General features: G+C 38.8%; 1 protein-coding gene across 1 annotated transcript in view; it reads right to left on the bottom strand.

Moving 5' to 3' along the window:
- Positions 1–14,271, bottom strand: part of GRIN2B (glutamate ionotropic receptor NMDA type subunit 2B) — a 409,044-nt gene that overhangs the window by 119,740 nt on the left and 275,033 nt on the right. Inside the window, exon 6 of the mRNA XM_036237023.1 lies at positions 1,873–1,987. Within this exon, the coding sequence (XP_036092916.1) occupies positions 1,873–1,987 (115 nt within the window). The remainder of the gene's footprint in view (positions 1–1,872; positions 1,988–14,271) is intronic.

Below are 14,271 nucleotides of genomic sequence, written 5' to 3'. Positions count from 1 at the left end.
GGCATATCACATTGATCCTGGATCATATAAAAAGTAAGGAATAAATTCAAGAGCTAGAGTAAAGGTAGAATTGATAAGGAGGGAAGGGATCGCAATTCCAGGGAGGAGAGTCTAGTTTGGGAAAGGAGCGGGCACCTGAGGCCTCAGAAATTCAGCCTAAGGAAAAGAAGTCAGCACAAGTGACAGTATGTGGTATCTCTTTAAGAAAGGATGGTTTGAGATGCCCCATACTTGAGACAGTAATCATGAGTCTGCTGCACAAAAGCTACCCCAGCTGGACATCCTCTGATCCCAGCGTAAAGTCTCAGTTATTAATAACTCCTCTTCTGGAGATATACAGAAGTGCTTGTTATACATGAGGGTCCCAGTGCACTTCTTAAATTATTTTGTCTCTACAGCAGCAGCGAAATACATCTTGATTGGGAAGAAGAGCAGGAGCCCAGGGAACAACCATTTCTGAACAAATGATAACTCAGTGGAGGGAGGGCAACTTTAATCAAGAATACCAGGCATAATATAAGCCTTACAGCTGTGCTCTGTTATGAGGGAAAACATGAGAGACTAAAATCTTTCAATCTGAAGAACAAGGTCCTAGGTTCCACTACCTGAGCCACACACACCCTGTTTCTCAGGTGAGCAGCCATATAATTACCTGTCCAGGGCTTTCCATGACAAGACTGTGAATTTCAAGTTTATTTCTGGGCAGCTTTTCTTGGCTACTTTCTCTAGAAATATATAGTGTGGTTTCCAGAGCCAGGCTGACATCTCGTAGGTTATTTTCAGCCAATTTGTCCACGGAGTTCGTAGAAATTTCCTTAAATCAGTGTTTTCCAACGGGTTCCACGGAATATTAAATTCATGATCAAAGAGTCGAGTTATGATAAAATAATTTTGGGAAATGACAAATTAAAATGAAAGATGTTTCTTTGCTGTAAGACACCTCCAACTTTCCAAATACTGCTGCATCCTGAGAATCTCTCAGAATGAGAAACAGTAGGTATCATCTCCCAAGCTTATTTATCTGCATGGACATTTTTCAGCAAAGCATCTCAGAGGACAAGTGCCCTGCAGAACATACCCTGAGAAATACCAGTGATGATATTATTCTCAGGAACATTTTGTATTTAACTAGGAATTGGGAATAATAATAAAAGCTAATACCAATTGAGTGCTTACTATGTGTCAGGTGCCTCTGTAAGTCCTTTACATATACTAATATATTTCATCTTCATAATAACCCTATGATATTGATAGTATTATTATTATTCCCATTTCACAGATGAGGAAGTGGAGGCACAAGTAGTTAAGGGATCTGTCCAAGGCCCTAAACTGACAAGTCAATGAGCAGAGGAGCTGGGAATTAAACCTCGGTGGTCGGCCACCTACAGAAATTAGTTTCTAATAGCAGAAGTTCAGACCCTGTGATGAACTGGCAGTAAGAGAGGTCCTGAGAAGCGCCATGCGTAGCAAGCCCCTAATCACAGCAAAACCATACCTGCCTGCTCGTTAATTAGCTTCCCCAGTATACTGTGTAGGAAACAACTTCAAAATTGTACCACTGATTCAGTTTTGTCACCAAACTGCGTTATATCGTACATGCATATTGTTCCATTAAAACAAAGTCGTGATTATTCAGCACCATAACCAATAAAAATAGCACTACATAAAGAAAATATGTGCTTGATGAAACAACATAGCTAGAAAATGAAGATACAAGTTTCAGAAATGGCTTCTCCTGTGTTCTCAAAGTATCGATCTCTTGCTCCTCTGCTCAGAGACCAAAACCAAAGGATTGTTTTCATTTAATGTGTTGCAAACTTTCATATCCCTACCCCACTAGTTTGCCCGAGAATTGCCAAAGACATGTCCTACCCTCTCCCACTTCCTCTCCTTGTTCAGAAGGATTATCACCAGCTTCGGGTGCATCTGGTAGCCATCTTCGCTGAAGGACAGATTTCTCCCCTCAAAAGTGACATTGATCAAATACCTGTAAAGATAAAATTAAAGGAAGGTTAAAAGTATGAAGAAGGTATGCCAAGAATGAGATAGCTTGGAAGACGGAAAGGTGGATGGAGATAGACAGGTAGATAGAGATACAAATACCACATGAAACTTGGTAGCTCTTGACCTCCCATTTAATTATTCAATAGAGTCACCAAGTTTCCATATGATAGGAATAATATGAAAAATAATATAAATTTAAAATAAAGGCACTAAATTTGAATTTAACCTATAGCTATAACTTCGAACAAATTACTTAGACTTTTGAACATCACCACGGTTTTCCATATCTACAAAAAAATGGGGTAATAAAGGAACCTACTTCATTAGGCTTGTAAGACTTAAATGAGGTAACTTGCCATGGGGTCTGGTGCATAGTAAACCTTTATTAAGTGTTAACAATTAGTATTCAAAAAAAAAAAAGGTGGATTAAAGGGTGGAGATGGTAGAGACAAAAAAAAAAAAAGTGGGAGTGCAGCAAGACAACTTTCTGCTGAGAAAGGTGGCATGCTGGAGCTCAGGTCCTGCCTCCCAGAGATATGCACGTGCTTTTGAACTCTTGAGGTCCCGCCCAGCCCATGGTTCTAAGAGCTGTGAGATGAGTGCAGCACTCACAGATCTGGTTCCACAACTGCATCTGGGAACCGGCGCTATCGCACTATGTAGGGTGAACAGAAAATAACTGGCACAGAGGGGAAAGGAAGAAGAGGCCTTTCTTTCGCAGGGAGCTCTAGCTACAGGCACATACAATTGCAGAAACTCTGGAAATTACTAGAGTCAGACTGATGAAATTGTCTTCCTCCCCAACACCTGGACCCCCTACCTCACCTCATTCCCCTGCTGGCTGCTTTGATCTGCTGAAGAGTTCCCTCGTTGGGAATTCCCACAGGTGTGCCCATTACAATCGCATTAGCGCAACTGTGTTAACGATAATTTATGTCCCTTTACCATGATGGCCCAAGGAATCAATAATGATTAGCTCTGTGTCCACGTGATGTGCTACTCTGGAGCCTTCGGCCTGATGCTGCTGCAAGATGTGTCTCTGCTGGGAAGCAAAATGGGTATGTTGTCATTGCCGTGAGGGTTCTAAAGGGTGTCAGAGATGTGACCAGCAATGATTTCCTAGTACTACATTGAAGGGGAGAAGAAAGCATCAGGAGGCAGATCAATGGTTCCTCTTTCAAGTCATCTCATTCAGACTCTTCTTTGATTCTTCCAGGTAACATTTGATTCTTCCAGTTAAGCAAAGAGGTTGCTAGGATGCACATCCTTTAGGCAATGATAAAGGTGACTAGGCATCATGAGCCAAACTCTCACAGACCACTTCTCACTTCTAGAGCTGCCTGGGGTTTTTAAGCCTGTCATCCTCTGGTCTCCTGTAGCTTCACCATTGCAATCAAGAGCCCTGGAATCTCAGACTTGAAAGAAACTTTCACACTCAACTAGCTTACCACTTCTTGCAGTTGATGCTTCCCTTCTACAGCATCATAAAATTGGCTCTCTCAGCTCTTCTTGAATACTCCCGCTTATGGGGGAGCTTATTACTCCACCCTCCACCCTCTACCCTCCACGTAGCCATTTCCCTGCTGCCCTGCACGCCCCTTGATCTTGGTCTCCTCCTAATGTAGTATATAATCTTGGCCTAATCCTCCTTTCACATGAGAGTTCTTCAACTATTTGAAGATATTTATCATGTATCCCATATATAAAATCAATTTTAATCTTTGAAGAAATCTTAAGCTCATTTAGTTGTACAATTTTAACTTGATAGATAAGGAAACTGAAGCACAGAGAGGGCGAATTATTTGCTCAATGTTCCACAGCTAATTGGGAGTAGAAATAACATTTTAAGCCACAGCCTCAGTCCCATGTCCTATTTATCATGCCATCCTTATTCTCATGCCACATCAGGTTTCATAACTGGCGTTCCTTCATGTAGTTACCATATGTTATGGCTTCAAGCTCCCTCCTCTTATTCCCTTGGCTGCTCTCTCTGAACATTTTCAGCTGGTAAAAGTGTAGTGTCCCTAATTCAACCCAATGCTCCACACAGCATCTTCTCCATTCCCTGCACTGCTCCTCGTCTCTCAGCTTAGTGATGCTTGCTGAAGCCCATGACTAGTTAGAAGATAACAATAATAGTCACTTCTCCTATGGTTTACAACAACTGTAACACTCCAGCCAAAGCCCTACATAAATCATTTCAGGGAATATAATTACAACAAGAGTATAAAACAAAATGTTTTAGACAAATAACTAGAATTTAAGTACTCAACATAATTAACTTGGAAAATATGTTTTTACTACAACAATACTGCATTGCTTAGAATAATTTCTAGAAGTCCTTAGAGAAAGTTTATGAGATGCAAAAAATTTAGTCTCATCTCTTGTTTAGAAGCAAGAAAGAAAGGTGGGGGAGAGGGAAAAGGAGGAAAAGGAGGAAAGGAGGGAGGGGAAAGAGAGAGAAGGGATGACGGGAGGGAGAGAGAGAAGGAAAGAGGCAAGGAAGGAAGGAGAGAGGTAAATAAATTACCTGGCTGAAGTACCCTCCTTTTAACTAGACATGGCTTGGACCAATCTTGACTTTCTCTAAAACACCATAAAGAATATTCAAAAGAAAGTGTCCATTTCAGAATGCAATTATAAAAAAGAAGTTCAAAAAATAATTTAAGTAGTAAGCAGCATGAATGAAATGAGTACATAGCATTGTGAGACGACAGCATCGAAGGGGACAGCATTGAATTCGGTGTTTAAGTTGAGACCACGTGACTACACGGGTAATGCAATTGCTCTGTAGTCAAATTTTTAGTTATTTCTGCTCCAGGTTCTTTTGATTTTCCTTACAAATTTTTCTCTTTCCAGGATGTTCATCTCTTCTAGCTCTACAGGTTCATTTAATTTTACCTAGATTCTTCTCACATATTTTATACTTATCGAAACTATTAATACAATTTTATGACAATATACAAAATATTCTTCTCCAAAGTATCCTTTAATCCTTTCTATCCTTTAGCACTATTTAGATTAATTATTCACAATGTGTTTTTCTGAGTAATTCCCTCTAACGTGCCAACATTTAGCTATTAGTGAGGAGCTTACAAATATACACCCACTTTGAGCAACGATGCCCTTTGAATAGCAGAACAAGCCATCTAGTCATTGGTAATGAAAAGTGTGAAAAAATAATCGAGAGTGCAGTCACTCCTAGACATTTGACCTTGAACCTCAATCTCAGTTTTTTCTCTTTAAAATGGCAACACCATTTTATGATGACCATTCATGATGACATGAAATAGCGAATTTTAAAAACCATATAAAATACAACATAAAGTTATACAATCAAAACATTCAGAAAAATAACACATTAGCATGATTTGAGTACTTGGCTCATTTGGAGCCTCAGTGAGTAAAAGTGTGATGATTATGTTTAATGAGACCCAAATTATCGATGGAACACAATGGAGATTGAATTCCATATGTGGGGGATAAACTAAGTCAAGTGGTGATATTAATCAATTTAACTTTTTATAAGACATTAAATAATCTGACTACCTTTGGATCTGGCTGCACTTTGTCAATTTTGAATATTAATTAAAACCTCAAAGCTTCCATGTATAAATCCTTGGTAAAAGATTTAACTATAAAATTAAGAGATGTCACAGCTATTTTGTTTTTCTTTAAACATATTATCCTCAATTATGCAATCAGAAAACCTAGCTTCAAATGACAGCCAAATTCACAAGCTCTGCCCGTAAGACTCTAATGCCCTGGAAGCCCCACCAAGGTCTGGTATATAAAAAATATTGCTTGATTTGTCTCTGGGATGTAGTTTGACCCATAAGAAACCTGGTAGCCTGTCTCATAAAGTTCTAATATTACACAAATCTCAGATTCCTGGGACTAGACAAAAACTTAGAAACTATCCATTGAGAATTTTCATTTTAGAAAGTAGTAAACAGGTCCCAAGATGCTACCTGACTTTCCAAGGTGACCTGCCTTGTCAGGAATGTTAAGTCTTCTGATTTTCGGTTCAGCGTTCTTTGGGCTACAGCACTAAGTGAAGTGAAATCAGTTTTACAGAGCCCCAGGTGTGCATTTTAGCATTCTCATGTCACATGTCATGCCCTGATCTATGCAGATCCCTAATACAGACTGCATAAAATAAAATCCATCTCATTTCATGCTTGGCTCCCGCTTGTTGAGAAAGAACCTCAGAACGCTGATGGGCTCAGAGCCAACACATTTGCTCTATATGGCCAAAGTCATACTCCGGTGGGTTTAATGGGGTCAGGCTGTGGTAAAAAGCCCTTGTGCCTCTTTGACTTTGACCATGACACTCAGAGCTCATCCACTGCACCGTGCTGATACTTAAGGCAGTGATTTAGCAGAATGCCCTGTGTGGGAGGCATCCCAAAGAGCTCTGCCAGAATTTTCCCAGCAAACCAAAGGCCCTGGCCCCACAATACCCATTTTATCCTTCATATTTTTATAAGGCACTGGATTTTTAAAAAATATGGTTAATGTGGTAACAAGAGAAATATGTCACTTATTTCATACAATCCTTTTATTTCCAGGTGAAGCAGATGAGATTCAAAAGAGTTTTGTGGCTTTACCAAGATCAGACGGCACAGCTGGAAACAGGATCCAGGTGTCCTCACCACCGCCAGCCCTGCCCCCATCCAGCACTCTGTCCACTCACCGCCATGCCTCAAAAGTGGTGGAATTTTCAGAGCTCTAAGTTTCCATTCTTTCCAATTATTGGGAACAAAGTAATAATAATAATAATAATAATGATAATGATAATAATAATAATAATAAAAAAACACAGTTCCAGGAAGGAGACTGGAATTCTTGACCGCTTGTTTATAATTTTCTAGCGCTGAAAATCTCTAATTCTGTTACTGCACCTTTGGACTGTCACTTGCCTTTTAAAGCCTTCAGCTCCCTCATCTATAAAATACAATCTCACTTGCCTGATGAGGGAAGTGCAGAGGTGCTCCGTTGAGATACTCGCTATCTCTACATTTCACCTGATTAATACTGTGACCATTACATTATTAAACTCTATCACCTGAATGGAAAACCCACAAGAGATTCAAAAAGATTTTCTCTGGTCTCCTTTCAGAAATTACTATTTTGTATACATGTTTCCTCTTAAGAGAGCAGAAACAATTTCCTACAGGATTAGAAACAGAAGACTAAAACATTTAAAAACTCCCTAATTAGAGGCCCGTATTGGGGAAAAGAAGTAAATATATTTAAAAATTAGATGTTCAACATTCTGGTTTGGTCAACTAAATAGACATTTCTAACTTTTCCCCGACTTAGAAATTCATAATTATTAAAATGACTCCAAGATGACCAATCCAGTGTAATGTGGTCAATGTGGCAGGCCACAGCCAGGGAATACTTCTCCTCTGGATTTACCAGTGAATCCTTCTGGGATCAAACCTAGAAGAAATATGTCATTAGTAAGATATCCTACACCTAAATGACTGACATAGGCAATTCCCCAAAATGCTGGGGCTACGAAGAAAATAAGGAGAAACAGAAAAAAAAAAAAAGTTAATCGAAGAGCGAAGGAATGCAGTATGTACTGTACACACACACTCACACACTCCATCATCATTATCATCATCATCATCATCATCATCATCACCAGCATCATCATTGCCACCACCACAACCATCACCACCAGAAGCAGCGGAAGTTAGTGTGGTATGGTATTTAAAAATAAGGATGCTGCAGTCAGACCACCACTGTTCAAATCCCAGATCCACCAGTTCCTAAGTTATGCGATGATGTTTTCAAGGCACATGAATTATTTTATTCTTGCCAACAATAGTTTTCTTTTTAAGGAAAAAGGATTTGAAGAAGTTTTAAAGGTTTACTTTGACATATAATGTCATATAAAAATATTAAATCACGCTGTTGAAGAAAATAATTCAAAATACTAGTTTTCTAGGCTGTCAAATGCAGTCTTTTTCTCTTATTTTTGCAAAATAATACCTAGTAGAGAACCTCAGGAAAAACTAATTTAAAGAGCAGATTATAGTATTAATTTGTAATTACTGGAGGCAAGTTAAAAATAGTTTGTCTTCCAGTAGATTAAAATTGTTCTCTGAAATCATATTTATACCAATAATTTATTTTGGTATAAAAAATTCTTCACAAACTATAAAAGGTTCAAGTTTGAGCTAGTCCTTACTTTTGTTATTTAAATTATAAATCCATATTAAATTAATGAGATATTAAAGTATCTTGAAGACTGACTGATATAAATTATTTAATATATTTCCTGTCTCCTGCTGGTGGTGAGGATTGTGTGTTGGCCTCTCGGCAGTCTGGGCTTAACCACATTCATTTGAGGGCTCTGTGATGGCCTAATATTTACCCAACTGCACCCTTTCACCGAATGGGGTCAATATGGTAGGCCATCGCCAGAGAATAATTCTCCCCTGGGTTTGCCATTGGGTTTATCTGAGATCAAACCCATAAGTTGGCTCTCATTAGTAAGATATACTACACTCAAATGAATAAAAAGGCCTAGACAATGCCTCAAAATGCTTAGTGGCGAGAAGCGAGTAGAAAGAAAATAAAAGGGAGACATAGAATAAGTTAGGCAAAGAGGAAAGGGATGTAGTATGTATTAGACACACACATACACCTGACAATAAGCAGGGTAGTGTGGTGAGTACAAGCCAGGGCTCTGCATTCAGATGACCTCTACTCAAATTCTTGATTCACCAATTCTGAAGTTATGTTATCTTACAAGTTATTTAACTTTGCTTTGCCTTAGTTTCTTCTCCATAAAAAAAAAAAAATGTGAATAATCATAGTACCTATGTCATAGGATTGTTGTGAGAACTAGATGTTTCTATATATATAAAGGATTAGGGCTGCATTATATATAGGGCTGCACCTATATATAATGAGCCTTATGGTTTAGCTCCTGTTATTGTTGTTGTTGTTGTTGTTGTTGTTATGATTACCTTTTCTTATACTGCCTGAATATCAGATCGTGTTATTGTTTGCAGGGACTTTTGGATCACAGTCTACTTTTTCACATTTAGAGCTGAACAAACTGAGGCCTGGGGAAATTCTCCCAACTCTTTAGCACATTAAATTTGGAGTCCAGGTCTCTCAGTTCCTGAATCTCTGCTTCTCCAGAATGCAGTAGTCCCTCATTATCCATGGTTTTGCTTTCTGCAGTTTGTTACCTGTGGTCAAGCATAGTCTAAAACATTAAATAGAAAATTCCAGAAATAAACCATCCATAGCTTTTTAATTGAGTGTGCTTCTGAGTAATATGAAGAAACTCACATTGTCCTGTTCCATCCTGCCCAGAATGTGCTCCATCCCTTTGTCCAGGGTGTCCGCCCTGTCCACGCTCCCTGCACGGTAGTCACTGAGTACCCCCCTCAGATCCATTGTCAACGTATCATGAGGCTTGTGTTCAAGTACCTTAATTCTACTTAATAATGGCCCCAAAGCCATTCACATAACTTTTATTATAGTATATTGTTATAATTGTTCTATTTTATTATTAATTATTATTGTTAATCTCTTACTTTGCTTAATTTATAAATTAAACTTTCTCATAGGTATATATGCATAGAAAAAACCAGTATATATGAGTATATACAGGGTTCAGTTCTATCGACGGTTTCAGGCAAACACTAGGGGTCTTAGAACATATTCCCAGTGGATAAGGGGGACTACTAAACTACCAGTTCAGCACATGTCTGCTCAGTGCCACAAAACTCCAAACTATTAAGGCTGGGGAAAATTTGTTTTTTTCTACCATGAGTAGTGACCACTGTAAGATATTTTGCAGTGAGGAATCACTCAGTCGTACTACTTCAATATAAAATTCGATTCCTAAGAAAGGTGAAAGATGAGCTCATCGCCCTATCGTTTTAATCTAGAATAAATCACTCCTCAAAATGGCCCCCACATGACCTCCCAGAATCCTACATTAAACACCATGTAATTCTCTTTAAAATTCCTTTGGAGGGGGTACACTCATCGTGCGTGTTCCTTAGGGAGCTAGCGAAGCTGATTTTTGATGCCAATTAATCAAGGGTGCTGAACACCAAAGCTGTGTTCTCATTTACGGAATGATGCACAGAACTCAGTAATGAAAAAGAAATCCTCCTGGTCCTCATGTCCACGACCCTTAGTCACCTCTGCTGTGGGTGAGACCTGCTAAGGCATTAAGGGAAACTCCCCAGGGGGAAGGAACCCAGCAACTCATCTGGATAATGTTTTGCCACTGGCTTTTTTTTCCTTTTAAGTTCACATTTCCGGGCTATACATAAGTTAAAATCACTCTCTTTTTAAAAAAGCACTGGATAAAATTCCTTTTCTCTCCATAGATTAGGTGCTCGATATGCTTCAATATATAGCCCAGTGTAGGTTCTCTGAACTCAGAAGTGAGACCTTCCCAGAGAAAATGCCATCATAGCTCAAAGGGTAGCTGATCACTGAGTACACTGATATTTCTTTTTCATGCCTACTAATGATTTTAAGGTGAAGACTTGCCTTTCTGACATTCATTTTAGCTCACAAACTGGCAATGCTACTCAGGAGCTTGGACAAAACCAGCCAATCAATGACTGGTAAAGATTTCTCTAGGATGTGCAACTTTGACCAGAAGCCTTTCCCTCATGTGAACTTTTAGACTTATGAAAAGAAACCCTGGGCATACATACCCAAGAAATCCTTGGTCTAGACTCCAAAGTGACCTGGGTATGATATCAAGAGAAAAGAATAAGACTTTTCTTTCTGACCTTCTCCAGTTTCCTTAATTTGTTCTTCTCTATAGTGGAGCCTCTCTCTACTCTCCCTTACAGGCGATCAATAAAATCCACACACTGGCAATACCTCCATACCCACAGCTCCTACCCACTCTGTAGCTACTGTTGGCTTTATTTCACAGCTCTCTCCAACAGCTCTACTGCAGGGTAGCAAAAGAGGTGAACAAATAAATTGCCTTACTTACATGGGCTGGGACTGGAGGTTATGAAGAATTATCATCCATGGAAAAAGGGAGTTATAATTTAGTCTTTCAGCATTGGTTGGTTGAGATTTTCAAGTGGGGATTTCTAGAAGCAATTATATTGAATATATAAGGGGAAGAGGGTCAAATGAGGAAGGCTATTCCATAGACAGGGGATGGTTTCCAAAAGACAGAAAACTCAAGATGCCTGGGGGAAGATTATGTCCCTCCAGGGGATGGGCACCCCATAATTACATCATGCTACAGATGTGAGGCAGAAAGAGTAGTGGAGGCTGTTGACTCATTCAAGAATACATTTCTGTCTTCAGAAAATGCAGTCATGAACAACACCTGCCACAAAGATAAAGCCTTTTTCACATAGAAAATAAAATGATTTTTTGAGTCTGGCATTAAGGGAAAGATCTGCAGAACAAAACACAGATGCTTTCCATATGCAAAGTGCAATATAATAAGGGAGTAGAGAAAGTCAACTGTCAGAAAAGTTAGTTAGCAACAAGGCATTTGTTAATGGGGCTCCTTCAGCACCGTCTGGAGAATAGCTTTCTGTGGCTACAGTTCAGTGAGAAGACCCATCCCTAAAAGTATGGTTGGGTTTGAAGGAAACGTGTACTAGCCAGTAGTGAAAGGGATATCATAGACCTGAAAACAGTGAGATGAAATGCACATCTAATTAAGGAGTATACACCAAGATGGAAACTATAAACTACAATGCAAACGTGCTAGTCAGACACCCATCCAGTATTTCTAGAGTTTTTGTCCAAGTGTTGCTCTAAATCAAGAACATTATGGCACTGTTTGTAGAACAGGTTAGAACAGAGTGGTCAGAGGAAGAGCAAACATGTTCGTTTATTTAATTAATTTTAGTCAGTTACTTAAAGACATCCATTGGTCTTTTCCAGTATTCTAAAATGGCTTGACCCTTGAGTCAGATTTTAAAGTAAGGTGAGAGCAAGGGTGTTTTAAACAAAACACATTTCCTTCTTTCTTCGTACTTAAGAGGACAGCACTATGAACCCCAACTGCATCTTCACAGGGAAGCTGAAAGAAACATGTAATCATCTCTCCCTGCTGTACTGTGTGGGGGCTAGAACTCTGCTGTTCCTTCTTTGTCAGGGAATCCTAGCTCTTTCTCTCCCTCTGTAGGTTGATGTTTCCATGGAAACATGCTCTTTAATGCTTCTGAAATTACTGTGCATTCATACCATTAACTCTTTGCTGACCAGAGCAGGTCACAAAGAGATTTACTTGCCAACCTTTGACAAGTAAATTCCATGTTCTACCTCTTTTTACTGCAAACTTTTTCTAAAAAGTAATTTTGACACCTGATGCCACTATTTCCTCATCAGAGCTCATTCCTTTTTGCCTCTATCATTTGACCAAGACTGTTCTTACAAGGTCATCAGGAATCAAGGCAAGGTCAACAAAAATAAAATCAATAGCCTTGTTTCATTATCATTCTCCATTATACAGCTTCTAACAGCTGACACTCCCAAGTTTTCAGCAACTTCCCTTTCCCTTGTATATTTATTGTTTAAAGTAGGATACTTTATTGGTTTTCCTTACTTCTTAAGGCAGTTCTCTCTCTTTTTCTGTCAATTTTCACTTGATACTCCCAATTTCAAAGTCACTCCAAAACTCAGTTTTTCACCCTGCTCTCTCCCTCTAAAACTCACTCACAGCCATAGCATCAAACAATCACCTCTACACCAAAGCCTCTGAAATCTCCCAACCTTCAGTTTGATATTTCGAAATTAGATCGTACTACCTGAATGTTCTGATATCAGGTCAAACTTGACATGGCTAACACCAAGCCAGGTTCCTCTGTCTTTTGGCAATGAGATCACCACTCTTAGAACTTTAAAATTCTAGCACAGCTTTGACTTATCCCTCTCAGTTATAATTTCATCTTTATAACATGAATGAAGAGGAGAATAAGCTGGCTGCTCTAATGAACTCCACTCTCAGAATCAGTCAAATCAGTTGAAATGTCAGCTGTAGTTTAGCATTATATACAAAATAAGCTGACTAAAATTTTTTCCCCTTTTCAGATTTTTGTCTCCCTGAGGTAAATGAATCTCATGGCTTTCTAGCCTGTAAGTGAAGTTGCATAGAAGTCATATTTCTGTTCTGGGTCACTCAAAAAACAAAAATAAAAACAAAAAACAAAAAAACAAAAAACAAACCACTTCTAACAATGCTACCATTTACTGAACACATGCCAAGCTCTGTTCTAGATGTTTTGCATTATTTGCATTGTTTGATGCTGAGTGATTCTAAAAGCCATGTTCCTTCTACTGCCTTACACTAAGAATACAGTTGTCAAGAGAAGCAGAGAGAAAAGAGAGAAAAGAAGTCCCAAACTTTTAACATGGTAGAACTAAAATCTCAACCCAGATTTGAATGGCTACAAAGGCTGGGCTCTTAATCATTACTTATACCACCAACCAGCAGTCTATCATTTACTTTTAGTTAGTTATTCCTCGTGCCAGTGTCATAAGGGAGGTGTACGGGGAAGAGGGAAAAACACACAGGCTCTCTACATCCTTAAGGAAGACTGGAGGCACACTGGTGGTCAGGAAATACATTCATAGGATGACAAGAGAACTTTGGTCTCTGTGGGCTTTGATTTATCATATTTTACAAGCACTAACTCAAAAAGTGAAGAAGTACAATTACTTTGCCTTAAAAGAAAACAGGAGACAAACCAGAAAGCAGTGAGACTTATAGAGGAATTAATTCTCAGATCACGCTCTGGAAGGAAGTCAGTTATACAAGTCTAGGACTATATTCTCGTTGTTCTTGTTAGAGGCAGAAAGCAGGAGATAGAATATTTATTTGGCTCAGTTAAGATTGGAAAAAAAGTTTATCCTGGTTTGACACAGAATATCCAAGCTCTCTTTGGACTTAAAATACAGCATTAAAGTATTTATAATCGATTCTCAATTATCCTCCATATCCATACTTACGATCTGGACAATCAAATACATAGATTATTCTTGGTTCTTATCCTGCTGATCTCTTCACAGATTTATACTGTAGAACACTCCTTTGCTATAGAAATGCTTTCATTCTAGGTCCCATCGTGCTACACTATCTTGGTTCTTCTCCTTCATCTGATTTACCTTCTTCTTTACTTTCTTTGCTGGATGCTTTTATTTACTTTTTCCTTTATTTGATTTTTTAAGGAAATTCAGTACAGGGTCCCTGTTCATTTCAGCCATTTTCAGGGCACCAACACTTTCTCTAAG

This window comes from Rousettus aegyptiacus, unplaced genomic scaffold (genome assembly GCF_014176215.1).
Source record: "Rousettus aegyptiacus isolate mRouAeg1 unplaced genomic scaffold, mRouAeg1.p scaffold_m13_p_2, whole genome shotgun sequence".
Taxonomy (NCBI): domain Eukaryota; kingdom Metazoa; phylum Chordata; class Mammalia; order Chiroptera; family Pteropodidae; genus Rousettus; species Rousettus aegyptiacus.
This window is presented reverse-complemented; position numbering and strand designations above follow the sequence as displayed.